The 12,314-nt window shown below is 43.1% G+C and overlaps 1 protein-coding gene across 11 annotated transcripts in view; it reads right to left on the bottom strand.

The window, feature by feature from the left end:
- The window catches only part of Adamtsl1 (ADAMTS-like 1), a 914,539-nt gene that overhangs the window by 35,503 nt on the left and 866,722 nt on the right, over window positions 1-12,314 (bottom strand). For all 11 annotated transcript variants that reach the window (XM_006538374.2, XM_006538376.2, XM_006538377.2 and 8 more), the window contains 2 exons: window positions 7,221-7,424; window positions 4,340-4,474 (listed from right to left, as the gene is read on the bottom strand). In XM_006538374.2, coding sequence (XP_006538437.1) covers window positions 4,340-4,474; window positions 7,221-7,424 — 339 coding nt within the window. The remainder of the gene's footprint in view (window positions 1-4,339; window positions 4,475-7,220; window positions 7,425-12,314) is intronic.

Here is a 12,314-nt window from a genome sequence, read left to right as displayed (position 1 = left end):
GGAGGAGTGGGAGAGAGCAAGGTTTCGAGGAGTGATTGTGAAGGGGTGGAAGGAAAAGAGATCAAGCCAGGAAGGCACACAACAAACAAAACCAAAGGTGTGGAAGGAAACCTTGGAAATGCTGTATGCTCAGTCTGTTTGCCGTAGGAGCCATTTCCAATGTAGATTATGTGTGATTTGTTTCATGTCGATTATCAAATGGTTAAACATGCATAAATATATGTCCTATAAATCAATAAAAAGGATAACTGTCATAAATGAACAGATGACACTAATGAGCAATTCCTAAATGAAATTAGGAGACTGAAAAATTTATTAAATTGCAAAAGTAATAAAAATAAGGATGTACTTATAATGTTTCTTGTACCTCATGGCTTTGTGCACTACAATTACAGTGATGAATGTAAAAGCTTGTGATTATAACCTATGGAGATAACACTTTGGAGACATGGGACCTCTTATTCAGTTCTCATGGGTATACAAGAGGAATACAATTTAGTTGGGGGAAAATTAGATAATGCATAGTAAGACCCCAGACAGTATGAAGACTTAACACAATAAGTCTGCCATTAGGAATTGATCCCAAGTAAACAGGGGTCATGTGAAGACAGAAAAAAGTCATTATGGTTATTTTTTAAAACAGTGAAAAGACTACAGAGACCACAAAAATCCAACAGAGAATTGATTGACTAAGACAGTATTCTCTGTCAACAAAGCCATGAAAAGTGAAATCATAGAAAAGTTTTTAGAGACATAGATATTTGTTGGCTATCACTAAGTGATAAAATCCTTAAAGCCAATGTGCAGCACGTAGTTATCTTTAGGTAAAATATATAAAGGATTCACACTCATACCTCAGGGTTGAATCATTAGATATTTTTCTTTTTCTTTTTAAATTTGATTTCTACTTGTTATACAATGGAGATATATTGTTATGATAATTACAACTTCAATTAAAGTTACTTAAGAAAAATAACTTTACCCTATAAATGAATACTATTGTCCCTGGTGATCCTTCCAAAAACATTGTATTCAAAGTTATAAGAAGGTTTAGATACCCTGAGGAGGTCTGAGATGCTTCTGCTCTGAAAATGGAGACTGTGGGGCCCCGAGTTAGGGCTGGACCAAAGGTAGTAGTGCCACATCATGGGACTGGCTCTTCCTTCTAGAGAAGCTGGTATACTCTTGAGCCTCCTGCAGAAAGGACAACTATCACCAAGTTCCAAAGAAGTGGTGCTTGTGTTGCTCAGGACAGTGGATCAGGTAGGCTGGACCCTCTCTCTGTACAGCAGAATTCAGTGGGCATTTCCTACTAAGAGACTTAGTCCTAATTTTCTATGTTACACTCACGGAAAGTTAGGCCTAAAGAGCAGACTCAAGTGCTATGCCATCAGCTGCAGCTGTGGCTTGAAGGGGACTCAATGCCAATATGCCATCTAACTAAAACAACAGTCTATTTCTGGAAATAGATTCACTCACCCCCTGGAATCTCAACACTCAAGTCTCAGCAAATCAGAGCTAGCACTGAGATATGGCTTTTAAGACTCCGATTCTCCCTAATCCCCTTCCTTTAATGAAAGAGGAGAACCACAACCCAGGAGCCACTGCTCCCGTGCCTCACAACCATGTGGTACCACAGTGCATAATTAGATTACAGGCAGTCAGCCCCAGACACCAAGATACTTGAGCCTAACCACTTGCTGGCTCCATCAGTGCTGACAAATGGCTTTCATCCATGAAATCAAGTGGATCAGGCATGGATAGTAATGAATTCCAAGGTAGTACCTGTCCTGAGTGACAGAAGATACACATTTCCATCTTGGTTTAGAATATGTTACCCTCAGCATAAGATTGGTCATTCAGAGTGCTAGATGGATTGTCCTGAGTATTTCTTTTACTACATCATCCTCTTGTAAAGAAAAGCTAAGTGCTGAGCAGACAGCTCAGTGGCCACTTCTCTTACAAAAGATCTGAGTTTGAGTCTCAGCAACCATGTCTGGTGAATTACAACTTCCTATATTTCCAATTTTAAGGGATCTGACTGCACGCACACACACACACACACACACACACACACACACACACACACACACACAATACAAAAGTTAAAAATCTCTAACTATTCATCTTAGCTTTTTTTTTTAATAGTGCACTTGCTTTTTCCACAGTCCAGAATTCAAGATGTTCCTCCATTTGCGGCTCTTTGCTGTTTTAATGTCTTGGGAACTCAGTGTGAAACTGCCTTGCTGGCCTGTTTCTTATGACCGAGGGCCCAGCCAGAGGACCAGCTAGAGGTGGAGACCTGTCCAACTGGGAGCACATGGGTGAACTAATTTGGATGAGCAGGAGAAACTCAAGGTGGACGGAGGGCATCAGAGTTGTTGATGTAAACTCTGGCTGAGCCTTGCTAGTCTTGATTCCAGTCTAGCAGCCCATCATCAGGCTCAAAGCAAAGGTATTGCACAGTTAGTTCTAGAAGGATCCCTGACAGACATTCTGCACAGTTCATCTCAGGATCCATGGCATAATTTTCTTTTCTTTTTTTCTAGTCACGAATGCCCATTTCTCCCACATTCTGCCTATCTGAATGCTACTCACACATTTTCATAGCATCATGGAGGCTCTGGCCTGTGAAAACCCAGTTTTCAGAGACCTGATATTTGACACAATTTCCTAACTCTAATTTATCTCCACAGTTGCACACAGAGCTCCCTTAGGTCTACAGTGCTGGGGCAGCGCTGACTTTGGTCCTGGCCGTTACACCCAGGGACTTTATGAACACTGGCTCACTGTCTCCTTCAAATGGAGCAGTCTGGAATATTAAGGTGTTTTAACTGTTAGATTTAAATACCAGTCTAAGGTAACAAAGCATCATAAACTAGCAATGGAATGCAGCAGCAAGCACAATAAATCCTTATTGCCCATGGCTAAAATGAGACAAAAATATTATTTCAGAATAAGGGAGAAAGAAATTACAGCTATCATAGAAAGGTATGCGTCCCCGAACCTTTCCTGCTTGTGGAATGGTACCTGAGTGACCCAAAAGATTCATTCAGCTTGAAGATTAGCAACTGCTATGACCTTTGTTAGTTACTGGGCTCTAACTAACAGGATAACGAGGAGTATAAAACAAAGATGTTTAAGTTGTCCATACTTAATTTGGAGTAGGCTTATCATTGGTAAGCCAAGGAACTGACATTTGAAGCTTGCATGGCTTCTGATCAGTAGGATATGGGAAAATATAATGCCAAGTTCTTCATGTAATAGTAAACAGAAGAGGGCCACTTTTTGATTTGATGGATGTCTTACCTTTACCTAGACCAGAAGAGAGAAGACAGCTGTGTTCCTATCCGCTGAAAGATATAAGGGCTCTCCACTAATTTCAGACAATAATGGAAATTGAAATTGAAGGAAATCTTTGTATTCTAACTGTAAATCCACTGAAGGTCTTGGCCATTCAGATAAGTAATTAATTGCCAGTGTGACAGTAAAACTTAGGGTGGGACACTAGAGGAACTTTAAAATTTGAGTCAAGAGAATAATTCTATCTATTGTTATCACATTCAGGCACACATAGTGTAGAGAATTTCTCCATTTTCATGGTCTTAGAAAAAGCCATTAAAAAGTTTGTTTTTTCTCTCTAACCAGTATAAATCCTGGGGTCACAGCACAATCAAATGAAAGACATACAGATTTCCCATACATTCCCTGTTCTCTTATCTGCACACTCTGTCTTTCCCATGATTCCAGAGTGAGAAGCTCAGAGCTCAGATGTAAGCCAAAGACTTTGCTATTCTGGATACCAGTTGTGTAGGCATTAGCTTGGTCCTCAGTGTTCGATGGCAGGGAGGTTTTGCCATGGGAACTCTATCTGGGTTGGCTATAGACTCTCTAGAGGGAGAGATGGCCTAGACAGAGTTTCCGGCCTCTGGCCTGCAAGCACTATAGCCTTGCCCTTAAAAGCTGATTCTTGCTGTTTCAGAGTAAGAGGTTAGAGGGCTCGTGGTGGGGAGGAGACACAGAAACGGTTGTTCATTGCTACCCGTTTCTCAGAGTTCAGTGAGTACCCCTGAAGGAGAGGGTCTGGACCATGGCATCAGCCCAAGAGGGGCCATATTGGAATCCAGACAAACCATAGAGCCCAGACTGAGAGCCGCACTCACCTCGTGTGGAAAGTCAGCCAAGTTTCCACTGGTGAGTCTGGATTCTGTAGGCAATTTAGTGATTTCCTGTTGGCCACCCCCCACTGCTGCCTCCCTCCCACCTGCAGGCAGTCACCCATCCATAAATCCTGTCCAGCCCTGGATTTTTGCCCAATGTTTCAGAGGGTTGGACTCACCAAGGAGAGCGGAATTCCCAGGATCCAGGACCAGCTGTGTTCCCAGAGGGGACATAAGCACCGAAGGAAGGTTCGGTCCAGTGGCTAAGAGCAAGGCCCTGATGTCTTCCAACTGTGTGGGGACTTGCGGGGGATCTGGGAGAAGACAGATGGTGAATCAGGAGGATACAGCATATATGCTATGTTCAGGCCAAGAGAGGATAGGCACACACCCCTGTGTGCGTATCCCTGGCATTGCAGCAATGAACGTGCGACCTCATTTTTTGTATAAGGAAGGTGTACCTATGAAGGTGAGGTTCAAGCTTAATTCCTGATGCCTGAGATAACAAGGTCTGTAATAAGAACCAGGCCTGTGAATCTCAGGAGTTCTCACTTTATATTGCTTTAAAGCACACCACCACTGGGCCTTTCTAACAATGTAGACAAATTGAAACATGTTACAAAGATGGTATTTTTTTTTAAAGGACAATTTTAGCATTTACTATATGCCAAGTTGTGAGATAAATAGTTTTAACCATTTTTTTTTTTTTTTACTTAGCTCATAATATCTTTAGGAATGAGGCAATTTGTAACTGTCCCCACAGATAGAATACTATCCAAGAATTTATTTAAGAGGATTTGTACAAGAACCCTTTTCAGTGAGAGACAATCTAGTTGTGATGTTGATTCGCTCTGTGGTCTAATTCTTATGGCTAAGCAGGCCAAGCATATAAAAAGGGCACAAAAATGTTACTATGGGATGCCATGGAAAATACTCCAAGGAGTCAGGGCTGAAGTCTTCAGTGGTAGATTTGCACAGGCCCTTACCAGGTGCGTGGTATTTTGTTAGCACGTGTTAGCCATGTACATAAATAAGTGTTGATGGTGTCTACTTCTGGAACATTTTTGTCTTTATGGCTTTGCCAAAGACCATCACAGAGAGAACACAATGGTGAATTGTGGATCATATATCTACATATGAAACAGAGAGCATTCAACCCCTTTTATAGGGAAAATGTGTACTTAGAAATCCACATTTTGAACTTTGGCTGTGCCATTGTGCTTAGGCGGGTACACATTCTACTGGGCCTTAGCTGCTTCATTATAAACATCTTTTTAAGTAAACAGCCATAGTCAAAGTGTCTTTAATCCTCTTCTCCTCCATTACTTATTTATTAAAAGCAAAAAGTGAGAGCTAGTTTTGTCTAGGAAATAACCTATTGTCCTTGGACCAAATGTCAGCCTCTGCTTTTGTTCCTACAGCTTCTACGGCAATTCTTGTGTGTATGTGTGTTCCTATTCTATCTTCCCAGTGGGAATGTAAATTCTTCAGGGGCATATTCCCCTTCATTTTCCCCCTAAAACCGTATGTGAGTCCACATAAGGTAACACAGACATGTCCACTGGCTACATGGATGGATGAGAACCAATGCCACACCCTTCCATGCTGAGCTTTCAGACTAGGAGTTAAGACACAGGACTTGATATGAAATTTCATTTTGACACACAGGATTTCCCCTTTAAGAATTAAGTCATATTACCACCAATAAAAAAGAAATATCTTCATATTGATTTGTTAACTACACTAAGACTTCTAGTAAAGAAAAGCCCATCAAAGCATCTGAACAGAGATCATCTTCCTCCAGGAGATTTGATTATAATGGGGAAGGCATCACGCTCATCCACTGTATTCATATGATCATACTCTATTTGGAATGTAGGAAGAATTGGCTCAGAGAAAATACTTCATTGCTAATGCCACAGTGGTGCTCCTAAGTGCCTTCCCATCTTTGCTATCAGAGATGACAAGGAAGAGTCATCTTTACTGGGGAGAAAAATCCTACCAGAGAGCACAATCACTGAGTATGACTGCAGAATAACAGCGCAGCTGATGAAACCCGGCAGAAAACAAATGACATCTTTCTATCCTCTGAGCCAATTTTCGATGGCTTCTTATGAAGTCTGGAGGTTTCTGCAGCCACCAGTGAGATGAAATGCAACTGGGCCCTTGGCTTCTGAGTGAGCAGGAGTGAGGTTATGCCATCAGCGGTAGGTGTGAAAATCCAAGTGTAAGTACACAGTATGTTGATGTATACATGCGTGGATGTCATTATTGTTTCTCACATTTTACACCCTCCCCTTAGAAAGGAAGCTCTCTCTCGGCGAGAGAGTCAGGATATGGGCTCTAATTATTCCACTACTTTTAAAGGGTAAGGACCCCCCTAGAAGCTTTTGTTCAATGTCACCCCCCCAATTCAGTGGAAAAGAAACAGAAGGTGGGCAAAGCAGGCTATAGCTTGCAAGATGGCCAAATTCTGTCCTAGGGGAAACATCACGGTGGCCAGTGACCAGGGACCATTCTTACTAGTAAATGATTATTTTACACAAGGACCTGTGACAGACTTTATAATAAGGAGTTCATATGCTTGGGACATGCATGCAAAGATCTTATGCAGACTACCTGGAAATAGATGAGAAAAGTTTAACATATATGACACTGTTTTAAATCCATGTTTCTCATTTGCTCTTCAAAGAAAAGCCTAGCATGGGAATTAAAAAAATTATTTTTTCTTCTTCTGCCAGCTCCAATTGATGACCCTAGTAGGATGGGAAATCCTCAATTGTTAGGTTTCCCATAGTGAACAGCATCTAAGATTTATCGGGGTGACTAACTCATGCAGTGCCACAAAGGATAAGTAACAAGAGGTGGAGCCAGGTCTTACACGCAGCTTCAGCTGGCTCCATACTCTATTTCTGTTGGAAGCACTGACTGCAGGATGAATGGATAAAGGGACACTGCCTCTATTTGATGGTCTGAATTCAGTAAGGGAAAAGGGAGGTAGAGGGTTGGGCAGTCACCCCCATGGTCCAACCGAGGGTGTGACTCTAAGGAGCTTTTTACCTAGAATCAGGAGCTGCGTGCTCTCTGTCTGTTCTCCGTGTAGATTGGCTGCCCTGCAGGAATACAGGCCTTGATCAGAGAAGGACACATCTGTGAGCAGCAAGGAGCCCTCATGCAGGTGGTGGGAGGAGCCCTCATGCAGGTGGTGGGAGGAGCCCAATTTGCTTTTATTTCTGAACCAGGTGACTTCAGCTTCAGGTACACCTAGAGAGACAAAAATAGGCTCATCAGACAAATGTTCAGGTGAATCCAGGACATTTAGAGGCTCTGGCCAGCCCAGCCTGCCCTGCAGGAAGCATCTGCCTGGGCGTCTTCTAACGTACTTCAGCCAAACCAAACATCACCTTGGACTTCTCACTGTCTCTGGAGCTTTGGCTTTTTGAGACTTCTAGAGACGGAGCAGGAAAGGGTAGGCCAGTTAACCGGGGAGGAAACGGTGGCAGCTGGTAAAGGGCACTGGCCAAGTTACAAGGATGTTCAACTTCTTCGGAGAAAACATCATAAAGCAGAAAACCTAAATGTATATACTTCATAAAAATGAAGATCCTACAACTGAGTGAGACAAACATAGTGCTCAGTATAAAGAAAACAAAATCCAGAAATAGCAATATATCCCACCTGATTTCATGTTCGTAAGTGATATACAAAAACTGGTATTTTACTCTCATGAAGTCTCACCAACATAGCTGCTTAACAAGACAGGAGCAAGAACCACACCAATAGATCTGCTAACATGGAAAGCAGAATTTCATGGGGCCTCAACCCTAGACAAAGAACTACAGGTAACTAGGGAATGCCGAGAGCAAGGGAAACAGTTTTCCCCAGGGAAGACCGCCAAACTGCTATGCAATACCAACTAGGCAGCCCAGAAGACATATACATACAAGTGACATTGTATGGACGGAGCAGGCTATACTTATGGAGGTCTTTAATTTGAGAGAGAGTAGCAGGGTGGGGGAAGGTGGGAGAGGTTCATGGGAAGGACTGGAGAGAGGACAGGGAAGGGGAAGTTATGAAACTATAGTTTTATTGAAAAAATAAAACAGAAAACCAAGCAGCATTAGTTGATGTTAAGCAGCAGGAGGATGAGTGGGTCCTTTGAGGAGTGGAATGAACACAGGGCGGCTGTGACACACAGAGAGAAACAGAGGCTGGGTCTTTGGCCCTGCCAGTTCTTGACTTGGAAAAGGTCAGTTGTGGCATCATTTTTATACATATACTTATTTTTTATATAAGCTTTATGTTAAGAATAAAGCCAAAAGACATAAAACATCAAAATCCATTTTTGACCTAGACAAATGACAGCTGCTAGGAAGCATGCTTCTATTTTTCAAGCTGCCATGGCTTCAATAAGAAAAAAAAAAGATTATGTGCGTGCATGCTCATCTGTGTGTGGGGATAAGCATGTGGATGCAGGTGTCTACAGAGGGAGGCCAGAGGCATCAACTCCGCTGGAACTTGGGTAACAGGTGGCTATGAGGGCTCTAGGAACCTAACTCATATCCTCTGTGAGAATAGCAGACACTCTTAACCATGGAGCCATCTTTCCAGTCTCTCTCATTTGGATTTTGTGTCCTCACAAGTCCCATGTCTCCCCAGGCACAATCTTCTGGTTGGAAGAACTTCTAAGAAGTGGGTCTAAGTAGATGGTCTGTGGGAGGAACACCTTTGAGGACAGGTCAAGGGATCCCAGACCCCTCTTACTCTTTTGCCTCCTGGCCCTGTGGTGTATGGTTTTCCTCTTCTACACACCTATCTGGTGATCTGTTATGTAACTACTGAGTCAAAGTAACAAGCCAGTTGATAACTGACTGATGCTTCCAAAACCGTGAGCCAACAGGAACTTTTCTCTTTACGAGTTGGTATCTTGGATGTGTTGTTACAGTGTCAGAAGGGTGACCCAGACAAAGGCTATCTTCTCAAAACAAGAGAACACAAAGTGGTGACCTCAGAAGCAGGAGAGAAAATGACCCAAAGGATAGGCCTCTGCCCTTCCACCATCTATTCTTATATTTTGTCTGTGAGCATCAGAGAGACTATGTATAGTCACGCGATGGGTGCTCATCCTTGGCAGCCAGATTCTGTACTCTTGGAACAACCTGGGTTCCCTGGGAAGTTTCCCTGAAGTTGACAGGTAAGCAGTTTTATGTGACAAGAGCTCCTAGGTGACCTTTTGAAGAGGCTCCACAGAGGACAGGCTCTGCAGGAGCTGGAGGACTGAAGGTTTGGAGGGTTGACTCCACTCCCAGGCTTCTAAGCAGCAGAAGCTTCATGTCTTACCACCCAGCCCGGTTTGCCCACAGAATTCTGCAGCAAGCATGCAAGTAATGTTTAGAATGTCAAATACTGGAAACTGGGGCCAATGCCAAGAAAAGCCAAAGACCTAGACTTTTAGTCTAATGATTTCCCAGAGCTGGGGCTATATTTTGTCCCCAGACAATATAGTGCTGTCCCAAATAGACAAACAGGGTCTCCTAGGGGTCCTGACCTCCCCGAGGAGTTACCTGTGCCCCTACTATTTGCCTTAATTGCTCAGGAAGAGTAGGTTTAATGGGATGAAATTCCAATTTTGATATCGAAGCCCTGTCACCCCAGGAAAAGACATGCAGTGATTCATCTCAATGATACAAGGCCTGACTCCATCAAAGAGAGGCTGCCGGTATCTCCAGACACACCTTGAGAAAAGATGCAGGTGAGAGGCGGAAGAGCCGAGTTTCCATTGTGGCACCACTAGGGAGAGCAAGCACATCATGATGTCTCCCATGCCAGCTAGGCTTTTGAACCCTGAGCTCAAATATTTACATTAAAATTTTTTTTTGTTGTTGTTGTTATTGAAAAGTCCCTGTAAAGGAGTTGAAGAAAAAACAATCTAGTTATTTTTCTCTCAAAATCACAGTGGAAAATGGGTTCTTATAAATTATTACTGAGGGTTCTTTCCTACTGCATTGAATTGCTTCCATATAGCACTTAGTTGGGGTATCTTTCTTTTGGTCTCCAATGGGAACAAAAGGCTGTTTTTGAGAACAGCAGGAGTGGCAAGGGAATCAGATGACATGAACCTTTTGTTTGATGCAGAGGGAGCACTGCTTAGGTAAACAGAGGCGTGAGCATCCCCATGACTGCCTTGGCGGGACCTGGAGCTTATGTTCCTAGAGGCCACAGTTACAGCCCTGTATATGTACACAGACACTTCTGTGGTATGATGCTGTCAGCCAAGGGACGCAGAGGAGAGAACAGATGTATGGCAGGGGGAGGAGGGGACAGAGGGAAAGAGAAAGAAGCCAGGGGTCAGAGTACTCACAGGGCTATTTATTACTTCTCCAGTAACTGATTAAAAATTTTTCCTATTTCCTGTATTATTCCTTGCCTTGTGACCCATAAAGTCAAGCTTCTCCATGAGGGCAAGATTGGGTATACCCTGGACGGGATATTTCTCTGGAGAGATCAGATCAGGCTTCATGGGAGAAATGGAAATGTTTAGGATAGCAATGGGAAGGGGTTTACAGTACTCTTTACAGTACTTCACAATACTCTCAAGGAGAAGAAATATGGAAACCCTTCTCTGGTCTGTTCAGTAGCAAACGCTCCTTGGGCTCACCCTGGAAGAGAAGTGCATTGTGAGCTTAGCAATGGGTTATTGTTGTTGCCACAGTTTAGGGATTTCTCATTTAGAGACTTGGGACTGTAGACCTCAGGGCAGAAAAGGACACTATAGAGATATCTGGGATGATGACCAGCTCTTCCATGACTGGCTTTGACACTGAATAAAGAACATGGAATGAAGCAAATAAGCAAGGCACCTGAGACCGAGTCCCCCTTCTCTCTTAAGGGGTGGATACTATGCTTTAGAGACTCTCATTAGGTCCTCGATGTGCCAACACATACTTGGAAGGGCACCAGCCATACTTGCCTAATCCTGATGTTCAGAATACCTCGACACCAGGAGTGTAATGAGCTGGGCAGAAATAGCTCACTGACATCATTAAAAATAATACTAACTAAGCATTTACTATAAGCCAAACATTACAGAGATGTAAACACTTATTTTCCATAATGATCTCAACAGGCCATGTCCTAATATCAATTTCATTATATAAAGGAGAAAAAAATGGGCCTCGGATGAGGAAATCTAGAGACAGCTCTGTGGGTAAAGCGCTTGTGCAGCCTGAGGACTAGATGGGGATCCCCAAGACTCAAGTCAATGACAGGGTGTGTGTGGCAGCCGGTGTATATTTCCAGAGCTTAGGAAGTGGAGACAGGATCTCCAGAGCAATCTGTCTAGCTGGTCTAGTCAAATGACTGGGCTCCAAGCTTAGGGAGAGACTCCATCTCAATGTATAATGGCAAGGGAATGATTGAGGATACGCCCAGCATCAAACTATGGCCTCCTAATATAAACCTACACATGGATACACACATACACATACCACATAAACATGCACATTCAAAAGAAAAAAAATGCCTATAGTCACTGGAACCTGCAGCTTGTTGCTGGGCTAGTCACTAACCTAGCAATCTCAGAGTGGGGATCTATACGGAGACACCTTCAATGTCAGGAACTCCTTTCTCAACAAAGACACTTCACAGCCTCTTGTCCTGCTAGACTGTCTCTTTAGAGGACAGCTGATGTGCCTTGCTGCAATTTCTAGTTACCTGTTTCTCTCTTCCAGAGCTGAGGACCAAACCCAGGGCCTTTGGTTTGCTAGACAAGTACTTTACCCCTGAGCTAAATCCCCAACACCTTGCTCTGATATCTAAGCCATTAGATCTTTAACTATGATCATTCATATATATATATATGAATATATATATATATTTGTGGCCATGGCAGCACCAAAGCTGTTGTGAGGGATGAGGCCTCTAGAAGCTACAAGAGCTAGCTGAGTTAGCTATCTGTTGTTGGAAAGTTCCATCATGTTTTAGAAACTCTCCCCTTCATCTGTTATAACATGCCAGCACACTGTACGTAGAGTGTTGCCTGAGAAATGGCAGAAAACACACTCTGCAGCAAAGAACAGTCTGAAACTTTACTGGTGTCCACCAATCACTTGTCGAGGCTCCGTGCCGAACTCCTGGGTACCCTTTGTGTCTACA

The sequence above is a fragment of the Mus musculus genome, chromosome 4 (assembly GCF_000001635.26).
Source record: "Mus musculus strain C57BL/6J chromosome 4, GRCm38.p6 C57BL/6J".
NCBI classification, from domain to species: Eukaryota; Metazoa; Chordata; class Mammalia; order Rodentia; family Muridae; genus Mus; species Mus musculus.
The sequence above is the reverse complement of the archived record's forward strand: the minus strand, read 5'-3'. Positions and strand labels throughout refer to the sequence as shown.